Source organism: Eleutherodactylus coqui, chromosome 4 (genome assembly GCF_035609145.1).
Source record: "Eleutherodactylus coqui strain aEleCoq1 chromosome 4, aEleCoq1.hap1, whole genome shotgun sequence".
NCBI lineage: Eukaryota > Metazoa > Chordata > Amphibia > Anura > Eleutherodactylidae > Eleutherodactylus > Eleutherodactylus coqui.
This window is the reverse complement of record NC_089840.1, coordinates 233067325-233089479: the sequence shown is the minus strand read 5'-3', so window position 1 is coordinate 233089479 and position 22155 is coordinate 233067325. Positions and strand designations below refer to the sequence as shown.

Here is a 22155-nt window from a genome sequence, read left to right as displayed (position 1 = left end):
CGTGCTGTGCTAGTAATCCCATAATGCATCAGTTTTACATGACCAGCTAGAGCCATTACCATCTCTGCATGCTGGGAGGACAGTGAGATTATATCATTGCCCAGTATATTGTTCTAAATGATCAAAGACCATAAGTATACAGTCAGGAGCATGAGCCATCATTATCTCCATTATGTGCGTGAGACAGGAGCCTCCAATCACCAACAGTAATTGTGATAAGTGTGTCTGTGTCCCCCCCAGTGAAAAGCCTGTGTGGTACAGGCCATGCAGTTTCATCTGCCCGAGTTCCCATTTTCCATGCAACTCACCTAACCTCACAAGAATGTATGTTTAACTCTTTGTGTAGCAGTCCACTGGTCAGATTATACACAAAGACCGAACCGTTGCTCGTACCTGTTAAACAAGAAGACGCTCTTGTCAATATTCTTGAGCCAAGAAGAGCTTTAAATGATTGTATATTAAATTAATCGCACTAGTTCCATGCTATGATCCCATTATCCAAGTAACTAAACATCATTTCTACCTGCAGCTACAGTTGGAATAAAGGCTTTAATGCATTAGTCTCCTACCAACAGCTGAACGCACCATCCTCCCAATTCATTACTGACAGAATAAGTACCCGTCATTAACCACAATGTCTACCTCTCCGAATACAGGCTTTGTTTATTAAAAGGCTTCATTAACTGTACCCTCTCTGTCTTCACATTAATCCCTCCAGCGGTTCCAGCAGTCAAGCCAGTAAGGCTGAAAAATAAGTTAAAGGTATATTCTCGTACTGTGAGCGAGCGTATTTGGTAAGGACAGATACTCGAGCGAGTATCGTCCTTTTCGAGTACCTGCCCGCTTGCCCCCGCAAAGATTTGGGTGCCGGCGGGGGTGAGCACTGTGTTGCGCAAGTGAGCAGAGGGAGGAAAGAGAGATCTCCCCTCGGCCGGCACCCGAATCTTTGCGGGCAGGCAGGCACTGGAAAAGGACGATACTCGCTCATCTCTAATTGCGACAGCTCACTGGCAGTAATGTCTAGTACAGTTTTTTTTTCAATATTTGTTTTTCCCGCGCCGTCGCTAAGTGATGACGTGGCTACCCGTGGGCTGTGGGCGGATGGCCTCTGTTGACATCCACGCAGATTCCATAGCAAAATAGAGTATGCTGCAATTTTTCTTCCGCTTGAGGAATATGCAATTCATATCCGCAAGTATGAGCGAAAAATCCTGCGTTTCGGCACAGATCCTCCAAGTGTACGCCAATTGCAGATTCCCACCGTGTGAGCCAGGCCTCAGATGTCTGTGAATCTAGGATCTTACGAATCAGTCCAGCTTCATCCCAGTATGAATTTCCCTTTCTACAACCCAAGATCTTTCCTCTGCGGGGTGGACTGGCACTGATGCTGGGGAGTGTGTGATTTCCCTATCCTCCTGTAGAGCCTTCTGTAGGTGCTCTCCTCGGTCTACGCTCATACATAGTCTGTGTGCTCTCTCTACCCATCTCTCCATCATCTGTGTGGTGTATGTGCTTTCCTTCCCCATTTACACTCCCATACAGTACAGGCTATGTGATCTGCCCTGCTTGAAGCCTTGGATGCTTTCCTCCCTCTACCCACTTTGATCTGAACCTCTTCCTCCTCCCTGTTGACATCCCTAACACAAAAACAAAGGAAAGAGCAGAAGGAGAGGACTCAGCCAGGAGCAGTGTGCTGTCAGATCTGCTGTATGACAGAAGCAGCAGCACACCCGGCTATGTACAGGAGTTACACAGTCTCTACAGTAACAAAATAGTAGGAAAGTTTTAATGAAGACTATTTAGAAAGTTATTTCATTTTGTATTCAAGAAGCACATAAAATGAAATCCGTGCAGAAGGAGTCCATATGTTTTAGAAATAAGGGACTATGTGGTCTTCAGCTGTCAATAAGAGTGAGAAGTGAAGTCTTACTTTGAAAAGTCAAAAGTTTGAAAACAAAACAGATAATCACTGATTAATATATTGATATCTCCTTTCTGATAATAGGAACTAAGTTTGGATGACTTCATGGTCAACATTCGTTAATAGATTAAATTATGATTATACTGGATATTGAATATATGGCTTCGTTTCCTGCGTTCGATATGGAAGACTTACCTACAGCGAGAAGAGGTTTGTACTGTGAGATATTCTTTGTGGTAAGGGGAGGGCACATTCTCACCACAAATGGGGGCTGTGGCAACCCAGAGAGGAGGCCAGTGAGCAGGAATTTGAGGTGCACTTCTGGAGAACTTGCAGACTGCAGGGAGTCAGACAGACTCTGTCCTGCTGCAAAAAAATCAAAAGGTTATAAAAGAGTTAAGGTCTACGGAAATCAGCTGCCGGATTTATAGAGAATATTTGTCGCAGGAGAAAGGAATTTGGAAGAGAAATATACAATGAATTACTTTACAAACTGCTATAAAGCATTGCCAATGTTAACAAAAGATGAAGAACAAAGAAATATATGATTTTGTTGCGATTCTGGAATTCTAAAAGTGACTAATAATGATCACTAATATCAGGTCAAGCAGGAATTGAATGTGAAGCTATCCAGGCTTAGGAGCACATAATGAAATCCCACTGCCAATAAAATCTGCTGATGGCTCTCTTATTTCTCTCTCGTCTCCTCCAAACTTCAGAAGCTAAATGGCACAAGCAGTAAAAGATGCCTTGCAGAAATGTGCAGGAGGAAGTCTGTTCGTAATAGAGTCTCTTACCGATCATACCGTCAAGTGAAAGATCTGGACGTTTCTTCTGCAGAAGCCCGACTGGTTTCCCGAAGAAGGACAGAGGAGCATATAAAGTGCACGTATTCAAGCCACTGTAGAGACAAAGCAAGAGTTATAATAAATTAGGCTTCGACATCCTAATTACTACACTGGTCTACACAGCCTGCCAAGAATAAGGAGGAATAGCCGTCATTCAGCCACTGAGCTCTATAGTCACATATCATGTGGCTCAGAATGGTTAGTAATTTTTTGTTATTTCCCCCATGAATCTAAAAATGAAATAAAAATTAGGCAACTTGGCAAATAGGCTTCAAATTAAAATATCCTATTATTGCGTATGCAGCTCCAATGCAGATCAATGCATCTGTGTAGTCAGATTCTGTAGCCTTTCCATCTGTCCTGCAACTCTTTTTAACAAGCCTTTCAGGTTTCGTCGTGACAATATGAACACCATATCAGACTACACAGTTTGTAGTCTGCTACCATGGAAACATGTAGGTCTGCATAGGAGCAGCAGGCCCAAATAAGTAGAATTTTTAATAAAGTCTATTTTCCGTTCCTCACCACGGACACGCTATAGAAACTTGAAGCGTGAAGTCCCTGCTATCAGCGTTTCTGCCGAACGATGGATTTTATGCTGAACATAAAATCAGCGTAAGGCAGAAAAGTGAAAGATGGGCACATTTACACAACGATTCACTCAAAAGATGGTTTTTGAGTGATCATTGTGTGTAAAAGGGCCTTTACTTGTCCTGAGACAATCCCTTTGACAAGCACATATGTACAACATTATACCACCATTACCATGTATTTCCTGAAACGTAGACACCTGAGATATTGTGAAAATGCCCCTATTAGAGAACTCTTAACTAATAGAGGGGGAACTCCCATTGAAGACAACTGCTACAAAGTCTGTCTCGGTCTTAGTGTCACTTCCATTCAGCTAGATCCAGATCCGCCAATCATTCATACCTATTTTACTGTAGCAGGTTCTTTACGAAACAAACATTATGACATGAAGTAAATGGTGCTTGTCAATTTTGAATGTACTATGAAAACTAAACGTGTATACGAGCTCGGATGCGACAATTGCTCGTGTTATTTTCTTATTTGAACCCAGCTATTTTTATTCCATCTCCAAACTAGATAAATATTTGTAACAAGCCTTGGGCTGCCGGCAGTGGTGATGAGAACAAGTCTAGTCTGACAGCTCCGCTGTATGACAGCTCCTTTCCAGCAATGGCTAATCAGCACAATTGCTGTCACACAAGTGCTCAAACACCCTATAAACACGATTTGCGGTGCTTTCTGACAACATTCTTCGTTGAAGACGCTTCTGACGGCAATTCAACAATCATTAAGTGTTTTCATGACAGCGAAAATGAGCAGATAAGTATTGGCTGTTAAAGGAATTATGAAAAACCGTAAAACATCATATTTAATAAGCTTAAGAGACAGGGATGAACAAGCGCCCTTGTGATGTCGGCCTTCCTTTAAGGCACTTTTTCCATAGCAAATATTAACCTTGGAGTCTGAGGTTGTAGTCGGCATTAATGGCTCGTGGAAAACTGGCCAGGCCGAGGGGCTACAGGAACAGCCTAATACCTCTACAGCTTTTTTTTTCTACATCAAACTCTTGACATTAGACTCTAGATGCTGGTAAAATCGGTCACGTTAACGTCTTGATGCGGTTCTGTAAGATTTCTGTTGCCCTTGACGGGTTTCGTAGCATTGTCTGTTGTGGTGCTCTGCCCTAAAAAGGAATACTCAGAAATCGAACAGCTCCATTATTTGTTGAATCCCAATTGGGCCTTAATATTAAAGAGGTTTTCAAGGTTAAAACTATTGATGACCTATCCTTAGTGACATAGTAATATAGTTTGTAAGGCTTAAAAAAGAAAAAAAAAAAAGCATTTATCCATCCAGATCAACCGATTATCCTGCAATGTTGATCCAGAAGAAGGCAAAAAAAAACCACACAACCCACAAGATAAAAAACAATCATTCTCACTTTAACGGAAAAAAAAAAATTCCTTCCCGACTTCAAAACTGGCAGTCAAAATAACTCCCTCGATCAACAATCCTTCTGAAGTAATTGGTGACTATAACATGCAATATTGTTAAAGTCTTTTATGGGGTTCTCCATCACCATGTCCTCAGGCAGAGAGTTCCATAGTCTCACTGCTCTTACTGTAAAGAACCCCCTTCTATGTCAGTGTAGAAACCTTCTTTCCTCTAGATGTAGAGGATGCCCTCTTGTTGCTGTCATAGTCCTGGGTATAAATAGATGATGGGAGAGATCTCTGTATTGTCCAATGATATATTTATACATAGTTATTAGGTCACCCCTCTACTGGCTTTTTTCAAAACTAAATAACCTCAATTTTGAGAACCTCTCTGGGTATTGTAGTCCGCCCATTCTATTTATTACTTTAGTTGCCTGTCGTTGAACTCGCTTTAAGTTCTGATATGTCCTTCTTGAGCACCTGTGCCCAAAACGGTCTATAATATTCACATGCAATGACAAATAAGTTGTAAAGAGGAAGAACAATGTTCTGTCATTTGCCCCTAGACCTTTTACTGCATCTCATAAGCCTAAATGCCTTGCAGAAGCTGCCTGACTCTTTAACCATGGATGTTTGGAGCCTTCGGATTATGTAAGGTTTCATGGATGTCCTGTCATCTCACAGAGATAAGCAGAAAGGAACAGCACAAATTACTAAAATAAGTACAATCAGAGAGTTAATAGGTCATCTTAAAACAAGTTGCCGCACAATTGAAGGGATTTTCCAGGTAAAGGCACTTTTAAGTTGTATATAATGCACTACTTCCTAAAGCGGAGTTCTCCGAGGTTTATATGAGCCATTCCACCACTTGCCAGCCGGACGACCATGGTGCCACCGCAAAACGATTGGTCATTACACGTCCGCAGTTTTGCAATGGTTAAAAAATGCTCCTGTTACATACTTATTATAGTGCCCCTTGCTGGTCCTTTGTTTCTTTCTTAGAATGTGCACCTGCTAAGAAGCCTCTTCTTCTGCACTGGTTCTTAGTGTCCGGATTGCACAATAGCAGGAACCACTCTGCTGTCCGGGTACAAGAGGCGAGACTGAGCATGCGCGACCACCAGCATGATGAGGGCATTCTGAGAGGGACTCAAAACGATAACGGGGATTGGGGAGGTGGTGGGAATTTAAAAAAAAGTGTGCAACAGCAATATCCAGACACAGGAGCCCTTTCTTAAAATGATTGTTTAAATTGTTAAAGGGGTTGTCCCGCGCCGAAACGGGTTTTTTTTTTTCTTCAACAGCCCCCCCGTTCGGCGCGAGACAAACCCGATGCAGGGGTTAAAAAAGAAAACCGGACAGTGCTTACCTGAATCCCCGCGCTCCGGTGACTTCTTACTTACCCGGTGAAGATGGCCACCGGGATCTTCTCCCTCGGTGGACCGCAGGGCTTCTGTGCGGTCCATTGCCGATTCCAGCCTCCTGATTGGCTCTCCGGCACGAGCGGCCCCATTCAGAAAAGAAGAAGACCGGACTGCGCAAGTGCGTCTAATCTGGCGATTAGACGCTGAAAATTAGACGGCACCATGGAGACGAGGACGCTAGCAACGGAACAGGTAAGTGAATAACTTCTGTATGGCTCATAATTAATGCACAATGTACATTACAAAGTGCATTAATATGGCCATACAGAAGTGTATAGACCCACTTGCTGCCGCGGGACAACCCCTTTAAGATTTTGTCTGTTCAAACAGTCTAAATTAAGATTTATTTTGGGACAACCCTTTAAACTATGCTGTGCCCTCAGTCATAAGTGCCAGGTAGTTGGAAAGCAGAAGGTGGGTTCTTGTTAGCCATACCAACGTTAATTAACGGTAACATAGAAGGCAACAAGCACATCAGTGTGCAAATCCTGAAGGTAGGTGGAAAAAGGGGAGTGGAGACTCAATCACTTATTAGGCTTGTGCCGATTAGGCATAACGCTAAAGCCACTCTCACACATGCCGCGATTTTACTGCCGGTACAGCGGGTTTTAGTGCACCATATCATTGTGATGGGCGATTAGGTACACTTAACACGGCAAAATAGAACAGACAGCTCTTAAAAATCGTAATCGGTAAACAAAACGGATGAGTGAGAGTGGCCTAAGAGCAGCATGGTATAATCAGTATTGGCAACTGCAGCTTCCTCAGTGGCAACCAGCAATCTGGACATGCAGTAAGAGAAAACAGGAGGAAGTCCACCAAACTAATTTCTGTCCTAATCACCTGACTACTGCACTATGGCTGGATGGGAAGAGGTGGGCCAGAACAGAAGATAGGTGTGGATCCCATCTCTTGAACTAACACCTATCAGACCTTTTTGACGACGCCTATGGATACGGCATAAAACTCTAAGATGGGAATATCCCTTTAAACAAAAGTGCTGCCAAATCTGTCCATGGCCGGTGTCTGGTATTGCATCCCATTTCATCCCCAATTCAAGTGAATGGAACTGAACTGCAGTACCAGAAACAGTCCATAAACAGATGAGGCGCTGCTTCTTGAAAAAAGAAGAGCCTTCTTCAAGTCCCGAACAAACCACTTTATAAGTTTAGGGTATCTTTAATAACAAGTGTACTGTTCATGGGAATGCATCACTTATATTTTCTTTACTAATTAAAGCCAGATAGTGAAACATTATCCATTTTCTAATCTGTTTTCATTTTCTAATTGTAGATTTTCTTATTTTATTGTCTGTACCCGACTATGGGGCGGCCATCTTACCAAACTGTGTTTAACAGCATTCAGGTATACGCTTTACAGCAGTTTCATGGGCCATTCACACAATAAACAGGAGCCGACCAATTGAATTCTATTGGAGATTGTTCTAGGCATACTCTGTGACCTCTTCAGAGGTCATTGTGCAAGGAGGCGAGGAGGTGAGCTGTGATTATCACCTATTATGAATGGTAGATCCTGGTTACCTTTCAATGTAATCCTGCCTGTGATGAGAGTGAGAAGACTGCTGAAACATTTGCTACACCGAACAGGAAGTATCAGCCTACCATTAGGCTTAGTAGTCAGTGTGAAATATGCAGGATTTTAGGATTTTTTTAAATATAGATTGTGATATTGAAAGTAAAAAACAAATAAAAAAATATATGCCTAAACACAAAAACCTGATTTAAACAATATGATTAACCCTTTCCAACCGAATTTGTATCCTGATTTTCCTAGGGGGCTTACTCTTTTTCTGCCGTTATACAACGACGCTATATGTTGGTTAGAACCAGTACAGTAAAGCGCTGTGGAATAAGTTGGCGCTATACAAAGATTATTTTTATGACTGCATGAGGTGACACATTGGATAGGCTCCAACAGCAGAGAGGCTGGCAATAAGAGAACCCCGACGGATGTCTTCCAACATCGGAGCTGTAGAGCTTTAAACCATAATGTCTTTAGAGGTCAGACAGTGGATTGGAAAGGGTTAATACAATATTTTCTAATGTCACCTTTAACAGTATACAACACAATGCTATAAGAGACGACACCACAAAAAACCTATAAAATCTATATGGTATTCTCCTCCCATGAGGCAGTGGACTGATTTCCAGATTATAAAATAAGATTATGAGTTTCCAAAATTGGTTGCTTTTTCCCCATATAAACTGAGACTTACATGAAACCGCCACGAAGAACACTGATGGAAGGGAAAAGCTACTTTACAAAATGCATCAAATTTCTTCACAAACTTAGAATTTTTTTTTTTCCAAGACGGACTATTACCAATGATAACACTGGCTTTTTTTTCCCATATGAACATACCCCAATGCAGAACATATGGTAATTGTGAGCGAGATACGGGAGGCTAATAACACAGACTGCTGCAGGGAATCCTTCTGCGTCTTATCGAAATGGCAGCATTCCGTGAAACGACAGATAATGACTTGATTATGCCTACGAGCCGAAGTTTAATAATCCAGAATAAACACTGCACGGATGAACTCAATAAATACACCAGCGGAGAATGTTAAATACTATGGGAGCGCGTCCGGGGTAAAAGGATACATATGCTTATTTGGCAACTAAGGTAATAATGGTGACATTTAGTACAGTTTTTACATTATAAAGGAGCTGGAGGAGTTTTCGTGACATGTTTCTATAAAAGGCTGTCGTTCTCGAGACGGTAACCTGCGGCACTTCTCTTGATGAGTCAAATAAAACGTATGGCGTACAGGTAGGCGATTGTTCTGCATAGCTTATCCCACACACATCTTGGGGACCACATAAAACAAGTGATATGCTGATGAAACTCTTCATACGAGTTTAAGATGCAGTTTAACGAGTCTTGTTGCCATGGGAATAGGAATATCTTGGGACGGTATTGCACGAATGAAATAATGCTGCTAAACCCCCAAATTAAAATGCCCACATAGGAACTTTCGGATTGAAATGCATTATTCATTATAACCTGGCACAGAGTCTGGGTCTCGTTAAAAACTAGGCTCCATTGTAGACAAATAAAGGCCCTGTCGCCTTCTTCATGCTGATGGGCTCTGATACAAGTCAAAGAGCTGAGACTGCAAGTGTTGCTGGAAAATGTCTTGTCCTGGATTTCTGGATAAATCCGCCAAGTCTACCCGGCACATCGTATGCCGTGATGTTAGCTAGTCCATGACAGCCGTGATAAAAAAAATTACACTAAGGGAACATAATCAGCTTATTAAAAAGGTACTAAAGGCTATGAATATCCTTGGGGTGATATTTGTTTTACAATCATTTTTTGCACAGTTTGATTAAAAAAAACTTTGCAGTTTGTCTTCTGCAGCTTCTGCTTATCACTGTATACAGAAGCTGCAGCTTAAGTCTCAATAGGAGATCCATCAGTGAAGCTGGACTGACAGATTCATTCGTAAGAAGATGCAGGAGAAGAGAGAGCAGAGGGAAACTAATTTAGAACCACAAAGTTTATTTATTTAAAACTTAAGGTACTTTTACATGGGACGACTGTTGGGCGCATAAGCACATGACAGTCGTCCTAATGACTAGCGCTCCTGTGCTTTCAGTGAATGGAGGTGGAGCAGGACAGAGATCTCTTCCAGCCGCCCGCCTCTATTCACTGCAAACAAGCAATTGAAAGACTTCCATGTACTATGACCAAGAAGTCACTCGCTAGTCGCTTTGTTTCAGTGAGCTTAAAGGGAACCTGTCACCTGACCCTTCTCAGAGTCCTGTGCTCGCGTTCTCCCATAGACTTGTATAGGAGAGCACAAACGGGACTCTGCAAGGATTCAGATTTTCACCTGATATGCCGACTTTACAGTCGAGCACTGTGGGAACCAGGAGGTTGGCGGGTAGGAAAAATACAGCACTCGACTCCCCGTCATCTGCCCTTACAGCACCATAAGTAAGTTTATGGTGCTTTCAGTAGGTGACAGGCTCACTTTAAATGAAGCAACTACTGAGCAATTTCTTGCTCAGTGCCGTCGATGGCAGGGCATACACAGGTTGACTATCACCGAAAAATCGATGGTTCAGGCAATTATTTGGGGGCGGGAAAAAAAAAAAAAAAATTGCCCCATGTAAAAGGTAGCTTTAGATGAAAAAAAGTGCAGGAGAGGAGAAATAAGGGCTGAAAAGTAAGCCATCAGTTCAGTCTCACTGACCGACCTCTAGATGAGACTTATGCCCCATTTGAACAGGACAAGCTGTCAGGCAATCAATTCGCGACAGCTTGTCCTAGGGACGCTCGCATCTGTGCTATTACGGACATCACTTTAAAAAAAAAAAGGCTGCCAGCATGAAGGCAGAGCGGCTGGGAAGCATTTTTCCCTGCCTGCATCCATTCACAGTAAGCAGGCAGTCGTTCAGAAGTGACCGACTGCTGTTTAAACTGAACAGCACACTGTCCAGTTTTGTGCATGCAGAAACTGAACGACTGAACAACTGTTGTTCAGTTGCTGCATGCTTACACAAGACGATTATAGTTACAACTTCTGTGGGAATTTGAACGATCCTAAATGATAATCATTAAACGGCCCTTTAAACCGCAATGCCTCGATATTATTTGCAGGGATAACTAGAAGCCGCAACAAACGGGACAACATTTTAATTCAACCCTATTGCAAGAATGATTACCCGCCCAAAATGCATGGATTTAAGTGAACAATAAAAACAATGAAAAATTGCTCCTCCAAAGGGGTTTTTAATAGGGATGAGCGAGTATACTCGCTAAAGGCAATTGCTCGAGCGAGCATTGCCTTTAGTGAGTACCTGCCCGCTCGAGACTGAAGGTTCGGGTGCCGGCAGCGGGCAGGGAGCTGCGGGGGAGAGCTGGGCGGAACGGAGGGGAGATCGGGGCGGAACGGAGGGGAGATCTTTCTCCCCGCTCCCTCCTGCTGACTGCCGCTACTCACCGCTCCCCCGCGCCGGCACCCGAACCTTCAGTCTCGAGCAGGGGAGATACTCGCTAAAGGCAATGCTCGCTCGAGCAATTGCCTTTAGCGAGTATACTCGCTCATCTCTAGTCTTTAACTTTTAAAGCCGAACTCCACTCTGTACTGGAAAAATTAATCCAATATCCAACCTACTAATGATACTAACAAGAGTCTAGAAAACTTGGGAGCGAAAATGTATTTTTGATGAGGGCATGGGATGCCATCACACGAGAAGGTTTAAGGCAAGGTAAGACGGACTAGATGAGGGCAAGAGATTTGTGCACATGCATAAACCCTGGCATTACAAAGGCCAACGACCAATGACTAGCACACCAAGAACCAGGGAGACATCATAGCGTTCTGTGGCATCTTTACTGGTCCTCTTTTGCATCGTGCAAACTGTACACCTATTAAGAATAATGCTTATTTCCAGGGATACTGACCTTTAACTCCTTTAGTGGCACGCCCGCAAAATCTCTGGGGCTTGCTGCACTGACCATGCAGTTAAACCCTGGAAGATTTCCATGGATAGCTCTAGTGCTGAAATGTGCAGAGCGCTGAGCTGTCAGCTGAAATCTTCCAGGGTTTTTATTGCATGGTTGACTCATTTAAAAAACCTGCCCTGTGAGGCATGGTAATAATAAACCTGCCACTCAAGGGGTTAATCCCAATGATGGTGCTCTACGTTGTTCCTAGACATGCCCTCAATGTTGCATCCATGATGGAGAATCCAATTGGGGGTAGAGTCTGCCAATCAATCCTCAGTCTCTTTTCATTCTCTGCAGTGGGACCATAAAAGTCGCTCATTCATTGAGCCGGCTCTATTCAAAACTCTATGCAAATGTAAAACAAATGGTTGGCTATATATGAAACAACTCAATAAGCACCTGTCTATACAAGCGTCAGACATTAACTGTGCATGCCCGACTTCCCTCTGCTCCTGCATAGAGCCAGAAGAGGCGGAGGTATGGCATTTTACATGCACAGGATGAGTGCTGCTACGGTCCCACTGCTGAGAACAAAAGGCGACTGGAGGATCGATTGTACATACTTGGCCACCCAAACGGAGTCCCACTCATGTATGCACACGGCGTGCACAAGGGATGGCCATTATTAAGATGAAAGGTGAATCGCTTTGATAAGTAGTATTACTTTTAACAGGCGTCAACTGATGAAATGATTACAATACTGCGTTCTACATAACTTAATGCGATGGCGGCATAACTCCTTTAACGACTATGCCAAGGTCAGTTTAACAAACTGCTGCTTTGGAAAATCCCGATTGAATCATTTAGTGGCGTACCGCCTCTTCTCATTTGTTACGTCTCCTGAAAATATCTAATGCTGAACTCTCTAGTCTGATATAAAATCCAATCAAGTAATCAAGATCAAAAGTATTAAGAGAAGAAGAGACTAAGGAAAAAAATCTCAGTCTGATGAAGAACATATACCAATATATCACAAAAGTGACATAAAAAGGTTAAAAAAAATACTACAGAAGCAAAAACAAAAAGTGAAAGTCATTTAAAAAGGTTAAAATAGAGTAATCCCCAAACGATGTTCATATCCCAGCCATTAAAAAACTATTTTCGTAACCTTGTAAATGCTCATCAAGTGATACAGCTACATTGTAGAAGCTTCTTGCAGTAACCAAATACTAAAACATGTGCGTCAGCAGTTTAAGACGGCATCAGTTTAGTAAGAGATTCCTCATGTAAGCGGCTATCTCTGGGGTTGTTGCTGCAAAGAGAACTGGGCATCTCGTTTGATGGCGAGCTGGATGTGTCCATTCTGCTGTAGGGACTTCTTCCGAGTACTTTATACAGACTACGGGCATGCTGCAAGTACACGATGTTCATTCCAAAACCAGAAGATCGGAACACGGCAAAATATACTCTTACCTACATTTACATGGAGTTTGTTTTCCGTGTGGACTCATTGATGAAATGTGTGTGAAACCCATATACATGTGTTCCACCTCAAACTAAAGCCAAGCCACATTTACCCGCAAAGACGATCGCTTCAAATTCCTTCAAAAGATAGAATAACTCACAGTTTGAGGATGACTGGCTGAAGATAGGATGACTGACAGCTTTTGCATGTAAATGAGCCTCAGTGCGCTGTATGCAGAGAACAGCAGGTGGTCTGTTATCTCCATGCAGCACTTTTGTTCTGCCATGGGACTGCAGCTGAAAACAATGTTATCAGCGCTCCCGTGGAGAATCACAGAGTGTGGTCCCTGCTATCCACTAACTGGCTGAACAATGTTTTTTATGCTAAACTAGAAAGCTAACGATTGTAGCATTTACACGTGACGATTATTTTCAAAAGACATCCTTTGAACAAATTTTGAGCGATAATCGGTGTGTGTAAATGGGCCTTTACAAGGGAGAAGTAGGTCCGGCTCACCGCCTTGTGTGAGCCCTCGTTCCAGCAGAGCATGGATCTCATATAGACTAACCATAGAGGAGCGTAGAAGACACACTCCAGCTCCACGGATGGTTTCACGGATGGTTTCACATGAATGTATGCGCAATTGTGCACATCTTTTTGCACTATGAACAAGGCTTTTTTGTGCAGGTTGGCATATTGTAACATACATTTTTTGCCCGCAAAGCATTTTTTTCTGCGCTTTGAAATGGCTAATTCGTCTACGGAGTTCCAGGTGTGTCCTTTCTCCAGCGGAGTTACGCAGTGTTTCACGCATCTCCTTGTGTATTGCGCATGCATTTGTGCATTCCCCTACAGACCTATTTAGGGACCAAATACATAGAAAAATAGATCATGTTCCATTTTTACAAAAATGCGAATGAACTCATTGAAATCAATGGGTTCTACGTTCTGCATATTGTGCATCCAAATAGGTCCGTGTGAAGCCGGCCCTACTTAGAGTAGATCCATAAACATCACAGATCTCGGCCACTTGACAAAAGCCTTACAGATGCAGCATGAGGTCTTAGGCACCCTACAGAGCCGGATTCCGCGTTCGCATGTACCTGGTTAGTTTTTTTTCCTTTTGTACTGCACATGCGCAGTACAGATTCTCTTTTTTAAACTGATGCTTTTCCCACGTCATGGCCCAATGAGAATCCGCAATGTGATTGCGGAAGGACCCCGGATCGGACGGCTTCCATTGAGTTCAATGGAAGCCATCCACATGGAATCCGCGAGAAAAAAAAAATGGAGCATGCTGTGATATTTCCTCAGCTTGCAAAAACCATAATTGGTTTCCGCAAATGTGCAGGAAGAACTGATTTCCCATAGTTTGCTATGGGCACCGTTTGCTGTGGATCCGCGGTGCGAATTCCGCAACAAATATCCATCCGTGGGCAGGAGCCCTAAGTCTTTGCGTAAACACATCGACCACCTTTTCAATATTTAAAACACAAAAAGTAGCCAATGACAAATTTGGTTAGAGATCACATGATAACATAGTAATTAGCGATCATAAAAAGCTCGTTTGTAACATCACATGGTGCGTTTTGGTCAGCGAAAGCCAAATAGCAATAATGTGGTGTCCATTTATAACGAGGTCATGTGACAGAACATCATTTTCAACCATGAGTGATAACATGATCATTCATAAATAGGGTCACTTGTTATATGCAATCCAGGTATGGGGTGGGAATAAAATATAAATGTAGGCTGTGCGATAAATAAATTGTGTTCGCTCATTAGACCAATCACATCAGCTCGAAACCACTCCTTTGTATGAAAAAATATATTTTATTAAGAGTTTAAAAAAAAAAAAACTGGATCTGCATGTATGATAGAAATAATCAAGTAAAGGGAAAATAAGTCGTTCCAAACTACAAATCATCATTATTGCCCGCTGATAAATACATATTACACTCAACCTAATTCACTGTTATTTCTCTAAATCCGTGTGCACTCCGGGCCAAAGAGAACAATACCAACCCAAGCTAACGGCCCCAGGATGTCCAGCATCTCTGCCCCTGAATGTGTCGTAATAGGATGGTACAATTTGGACAAATTAAGAACAAAAACTGCTAATTTCTGTAACATATGTGGCAATTAGGCCTCAGACCTCTTATTCATAGTGGTACATTATTTGCCTCCGCAGGTCAATGTCATTAGGAAACCGGGTACTTCAATGTACAATCCACAAGGCTTCTGGGGGCGTTATGTTGGGTTTGTATTGTTCTCTTTTGCCCGCTGTGCACACTCGTCTGCAACAACAGCAAATTGGGTTGACTTCATCATGTAATTATCTGTGGACAATATAATACATTGTACGAGGACTTGTATTCTGTTTCATCATTATTTCCATCATGGATGTTTATTCAATAGGGGTTTTTTAATTATGAATATTTTTAATACAGGACTCCTTCTAGGTGACTGATTATTTTTTTTTTAACGGAGTTGTCGTTTTACTGCAAAACTCGGCATGCAGTTACATCTCAGGTAGATATACAAATGATTAGAGTTGTGGTGTTATTAGATGAACGGTCTTACCACCTGAGACCCTAAGGGCTGCTGTCCACGGGCGATAGTGCATTGCATTACTCGCGGCGATAATCCGTCCGTGAGTAACGCAGTGCACGCTTTCCATAGCGTTGCTATGAAGAGCGCAGCCCCCTGTCCATGAGCGGAGAATTATAGCGATTCTCCACTCGCGAGACTCAAATCGTGGCATGCTGTGATTTGCCGCGATTCTCCGCGGTGAGCCTATCTGTCAGATAGGCTCCCCACAGAGAACTGACAGTTTTCTCCCCTGCTCCCTGGCGGCGGCATATCACTAGCGATATTCCGCCTCGCCCGTGGACAAGGGGCCTAAAAGTGGTCCCCCCCCCCCCCCCCTTGGCATATAAAAAGGTTCGACTTGTGTGTAGTGACCTCTCCTTCCGCTTGTGTAGAGCTGGTTGACCACTGCATGCCTCTACGATGCAGAGAAGAGATTTTGCCCATTTACCAGAGTTTGAGAGGAGCGCATTATTGGAATGTGAGAAGCTAGACTGTTGTATCAAAGAACTGCCCACTACCTGGGACATTCGGACTACAATGTTAGGAGACATTAGGACCAGTAGATGTGTGGGGGCACACAAGGCAACAGGGCTCAGACAAACCACTAATAGAGGAGGATCGTCCGATTGTCCAACAAGCACGAGTAGCTTCAAATGTTTTGTTGTCCTCCATCCAGAGAGAGGTGTCACCATCATTACAAACCCCCGTGTCTGTCGGAACCATTTCCATAGAATCAGGTTCTATTCAGTGACAAATTCAGGTTTAGTTTAGGCACAGACAACAGCTGGGTTCATGTCTGGAGACCTAGGGGTGAGTGCCTGAATCCTGCCTTTGCTGTGGAGCGGCACACTGCCCCCTGCTGGTGTGATGGTCTGGCTCGATCATCACATACAACAGTCGGTCACCCCTAGTAGTGGTACGAGGGACAATGACAGCTCAGCGATATGTTCAAGGCATTCTGCAGGCACATGTGTTCCTCTCATGGTGGCTTCCAAGAGGCATTTTCCAGGTGCTCAGCCAATCACAGGCAGCTCTCCCCAAATGAATGCTGGGCGAATGCTGCCTGTGATTGGCTGAGCACCTCAGCCACTCACATTTAGCTCTTTCAGCAGGCAGGGATTTTAAATCCCCGCCAGCTGATAGATCAGCACCACAGAGCGGGGGACAGCAGAAGACGGGGCTGTGCCCCGGCAGCTGAAGGGAGGTAAGTATGTATTTTCTTTTGTTTTTTAAACCACTTTTTCTGGATTTTCAGGGAAGTGCTTATATTTAAAGCCCTTCCCTGAAATCAATTGAAGGGGTTGCCAGCAACAGAATCCTATACCACAGCTGACGTGTGACAGCTACGGTAGAGAATTGAAGAATTCCTCTGCTGCATCTGTCACAGATGTGGCAGATGTAGCAGCAGGGAATTCTTTACACTAGCGGGGATGAAGGAAACATCTGCCGCATGCGGCAGATGTGTTCTTCATCCCCGCGGGGGCCACGGCAGCGGCGGACAGGTAAGTGTATTTTTAATTTTTTTTTTCTCTTTTATATATACACTAAAATCTTTTTTTTTTCCAGGGAAGGTCTTATATGTAAAGCCCTTCCCTGAAAAGAATGCAGGGGTTCCAGCAGAGCATTGTTTTCAATGGAGCCGCCGGCAGCAGCCGTGGCTCCATTGAAAACAATGCACGGACCTGCATTCACGCGTGTTTTTGCACGTACATGGGTGCGCACTTATGTACACACCTATGTAGGCACAACAACACACTCTTGTAAAAGCCACCCTTAGTATTCACTAGGGTTGTAACTTTTTTCACAACCTCATATTCCTATATCCTAATTTCATGCACTTTTGCCTAAAAACGAATCTTATTGTTAATTCAATATTCTTTCAGAAAAGGTCACACCAAAATCATATCATTGGATATATGGATTCTATAGACACTACCTATACAAATGTATAGGTCTCACGCTGTGTGTAACGCAGAGAAATAGAGCATGCTGTGATCTATTTCTCATGTGTATCTACATGCACAAGGATCAATGAAAGTCCACTGACTTTCATTTACTCATTTCTCCGTGTATAACAGCCGTGTAACAAGTCCGTAATACGTGGTGAAATGTGAGTGTTCTGGCAGTTTACGGACCTTTAAAAAGGAATCCGTTAGCCATTTTGAATCCTATAAGCTAAGCTTATGTGCGCAAAGTAGCAGACCCAGGGGTGCAAGTGTTAGAGTTGCCTTCCCTGCCATGCCCCAGTGTCTGAGCGTACATTGAGCAGACTGCATGGCGCACGCCAAGTAGTCCTCCTATTCCAAGTTTAGAATGGGAGACTTGCTTAGCGCGCCACTTAATGCAATGTAGTGGTGGCTTTCAGTGCCAAAATCCAAAGAACAGTGTGGAAGGCAATTATACAACTTACATTCCCGGACTCAGCGGGTCAGCTACTTTGAGCTTAGCTTATAGGGCCCAAAGTAGCTAACCGAGTCTCTTAAAAATAAAACAAATATATTAAAAAAGTAAGTTGCATGTCGTACAAACCTGGCATTGCGCATCTTCCTCCCATGGACACTGGACTTCAGCTCCCAAATCATAACCCTTCCATCGCTGATAATAAGGGCAATAGCATTCTCATTAATGGGGTTGCAGGTTATGCTGTAAGGGCGGACTGTCTTAGTAACCCGAATGGCATCACACTGACAGCGCAAATCATAAGTCATCTCCGGAACCGGATCGGACTCTGGTAAGAAAAAAAAAAACAAAACACCAGGATTAGTTCAGTTAAAGTGAAAAGTCCCATTTGAGACAAGACATAATGTGGAGACGTTGAACTTCACATCTATGCAAAATTGATGACTACAGCCATTAAAACTACCCGCAGGGATTCGTTTCTGTAGCTCACAATCACAGCAGTTTGCATAGTTTATTAAGTTTGCATCTATAGCCAAAATTCAGTGACTATTCCAGGAGACGATGGCAAAGCCTAAAGCCATGCTTTACACCATTTAATCGGAGAAGGAAGAGCAAACTTATTTTTCAAGACCTCATTCCCTATTGAGTTTTGAGACTTTTTTTGTTCCATTTGTGGCTGCGAGCAATGATGAATACAATTCATAAAAAGTTCTACAAGAAAAAAAAAAGGAATTAGGGAATACAAATATCGCTCTGGATGGAAGGCTGCTAACTCAGACTTTCGGGTTTCTGGCTCTGCAAGGGAGTCTGATCTGCAGGTGTCCCAGAATCTTCATTAATTCTTCATAGAATGGTGTGCGCTCATTTCGTCCCATGCTGATGTTTGACACCCCGGCAGCTGTTACACAATCTAAAATTGATGCTGCTGCCCTTTATTTTTATCCGCTTGCTCAGTTTTTATTCAGTTGCTTCTTTTAGTTGCCATGGTGAAAAAAAGACTGCAAACACTGGTATTAAGGTAGGTGATTAATCTTCGTGTCACCCAGAAGATGTATGAGAAGACGATAAGGCTTCGGACTGAGGAATTGTATACAACTTTTTTTCGTCCGTCCGTGTGCATTTCCCCTCTATGTTATGCTGTGCTGTTCCTGCCTATATTACAAGACCAGTAAGGAAACGCACAGCTGCCATTGTGATGTTAGATCTCGGTTTTATTCTGGCCCCTGATCACACAGAGTACTCCTCTTCTTCCGATTACTCTCAGTGACCCAACTTTTAAAGAAGTCACAAGTATTTCCAAATCCACGGCAGCATCTATTCAGTGGTCTGGTGACATGTCAAATGACCTGTGACGTCACTGGTAGTTCTGTCCCCATTGATAGTCTGTATACAGGTCACGTGGGCCTGTAGTTAATAGGCTCAGGAATGTACACTGATGTCACTGGTGAAATTTTGTTTCAGGGCAGGACACTGGCTGTAGCAGTCAGGCGGGTAGAGAGGTATGCCACCATTCCAGCCAATGCAAACACAGACTGGCGGGGGGGCGGGGGGGGGGGGGCAGGAGTGGTGGCGCTAGAGAAGTGGGAAATGTGCAAGACAAGTACAGGTCACACACACTTCCGCTATGCTTTATCAAATCGAACAACTTCTTTAAGACAATTTAAGGGTATCTAGCTAAATCAACTTTGCCATTAGGTTTAAAAAGAAAAATACAATGGTCTGTACTACCAAACTGAACCACTGCAATACAGACAGCGCTATATGCAGCAGACTCAGTGATCAGAAGGGATCCACACCGGTGGACCCTTGCCGATCAACTATCAATGAGCTATACTGAGGATAGTTAAGAATAGCAAAAATCCAGAGAAGCACTTCAAAGTTATCAGAAATAATGACACATTTTTTCTTAATCTTTCCACTATAGAGATTAACTCTAATTCCCCATAAAAAGAAGATCTAAAGTAGAATAACTCACAAAGCATAAACAGGGACCACACAAGTGATTCTAGTACATCTCCGATCATACTCTTCTTACCTCCCTCTTCATTCGGGGCCCCCGAGCTTCCACAACCTTGCCGGCCCACGCGTAGTGTAATACACCCATTCTCATGCAGACAGAATAGCAGATCTCTCTGAAAGCAAGGGGTCACCTGCGCATGGAAGGACAATATAATATCAGTCATACAGTAGATCATGTCACAGCAAACAGGCGCCCCAAAAAAACATTTGTTATCTGTCATCTATACGAGTCCAAGAAAAAAAACAGAATATATATAACAACCTGCAGGAAGGGTACTCCTGTCCTCTCGATAGCTACAACTCCCACCGTCTGGTTAACCTCAAGGTCCAAGATGAGGATCTCCCGGGGATACAGCAGCAGCATGTGGTTGCGTTTCGAGGGCAAGTAGGACAACTGCAAACACTCATTCAGCGTTACGGCCTCAGCACTGAAAGCGGAAAGACAACATTGTTTAGCCACATGCTACGCGACACAGTCATGTTCAAAGCCAGTTCCTTGGGACACCGGATAAGTGTGTAAGGATCTCAGCTCAACCTACCTGGGCTTCTCATTGGTAATGAGAATCTTGACCTTGTTGAGCGCCTTCTTGGCGCCTGTGGTGGACACCAGCTTTGCATGTGCAGGGCTGGAGTGAGGGCTTGAGATATAAACTTTCCGTCCACAACTTGTTGGAGGCTTAGATGGTGAGAAGTCAGAGACAAATACGATGCCCTCACTAGTCAGTACTGCAAGATTAAAAAACTGCAAAATGTCAAAACCAGACAGAGGGATACCCAACTGAATAAATATATGAGGATCTGTCCGCTTTAGTAAATACTTGTACAATTATCGAGTATTTTTATTTACAGCCTTTTTGTTTTCAACTTTTTTCATTGCACCATTCTTCTGTTACCCCTCCTGGAAATACACAGACTTTTCCTTTGTCAAAGGGATGTTTATTAACATAGTTTGTCACTTTTAGCACTGATAGTGTTATAGTGACATCCTTACTTGACTCAGGGAATGTTAACACAGTTGTGAATTTATTTATAAAGGCCCATTTACACACAAAGACAATCTTTCAAACGATTGAAAGATTGAAAGTTTTAGCGATCGCACTGCATAAAGTGTTAATGGACACTAATGTCCATTAACACTTTAACAACTTCATTTAAAAGGCATGTAAAAGGGCCTCTGGGAGCTGTTTGCAGAGCACAGCATGTGGGCTGGGCTCTGCACACAGCTTCATTGTTCTTACACGGGCTGTCGGCAGAATGCAATGTAATCTCCAGCACCCGCTGAGAACAGTGTGCAGTCTGTTATCTCTCTCCGGCTGAACAATGGATTTTAAGCTCACATAAAATCATCATTGAGCCGAAGAGTGAATGAAGGAATGTCTACATGCAACAATTATAGCTCACATGCCATCATTCGAATGAATTTTGAGAGATAATGGTTGTATGTAAATGGGCCTTAGGTTCCTCAGAGGCATCACAGAGGAACCGGGCCATGCAGATTTCTTTAAAAAAAAAAAAAGAAGCTCTAGAAAGGTTATTTTCTGTGGAAAACACGTATTTACTAAAATAGCCATCTTAGGAGAGGTGACAGGTCCTATTTAGAGATCGGTTCTGTACATCGTGCCTTCAGCGAGGTACAGTAGTGGTGGGCACTTCTACCAAGTAAAACTGAAAGCACCGACAAACTCATATGTAAGCAACATGGAATCCATACTTTATATTCTTGGGGCTAGAAGGGTTTCTTGGATTTTTACCGCACACCAAAAACACAATCATACATTAATTGGCTTCCTGTGGTAGGTACTAGTGTATCGGCTGGGGAAATTAAGTCTTCCATCCCCACTGGAAGCATGGAGATTGTCACAAGTTAAATACAGTGTACGCCGTGCTGAAATAATGGGTAATAAATAATAAACGACTCTCACAGGCAAGTTGTGAAGGTTGGAAGGGATTGAAGGAAAAACTCAGGATGTTCTCGGCGTAGCTTTTCTTCCACAGTTTGGTGCCAGTGTCTGCATTCCAAAGCACAATTAGATTGGGAGGGTGAACGGCCAAAAGCAGATCACGGGAGGCATCCTGGCTCCACAACCACTGCATGTC

General features: G+C 43.1%; 1 protein-coding gene across 3 annotated transcripts in view; it reads right to left on the bottom strand.

Moving 5' to 3' along the window:
• WDR11 (WD repeat domain 11) overlaps positions 1–22155 on the bottom strand; it is a 120548-nt gene that overhangs the window by 72250 nt on the left and 26143 nt on the right. For 2 of the 3 annotated variants that reach the window (XM_066600851.1, XM_066600852.1), the window contains exons 4-11: positions 21981–22154; positions 20598–20784; positions 20321–20486; positions 20075–20189; positions 18169–18367; positions 2719–2822; positions 2117–2287; positions 309–393 (exon numbers count right to left, since the gene is read on the bottom strand). In XM_066600851.1, the coding sequence (XP_066456948.1) occupies positions 309–393; positions 2117–2287; positions 2719–2822; positions 18169–18367; positions 20075–20189; positions 20321–20486; positions 20598–20784; positions 21981–22154 (1201 nt within the window). The remainder of the gene's footprint in view (positions 1–308; positions 394–2116; positions 2288–2718; positions 2823–18168; positions 18368–20074; positions 20190–20320; positions 20487–20597; positions 20785–21980; position 22155) is intronic. The other variant, XM_066600853.1, reaches the window with a different exon arrangement.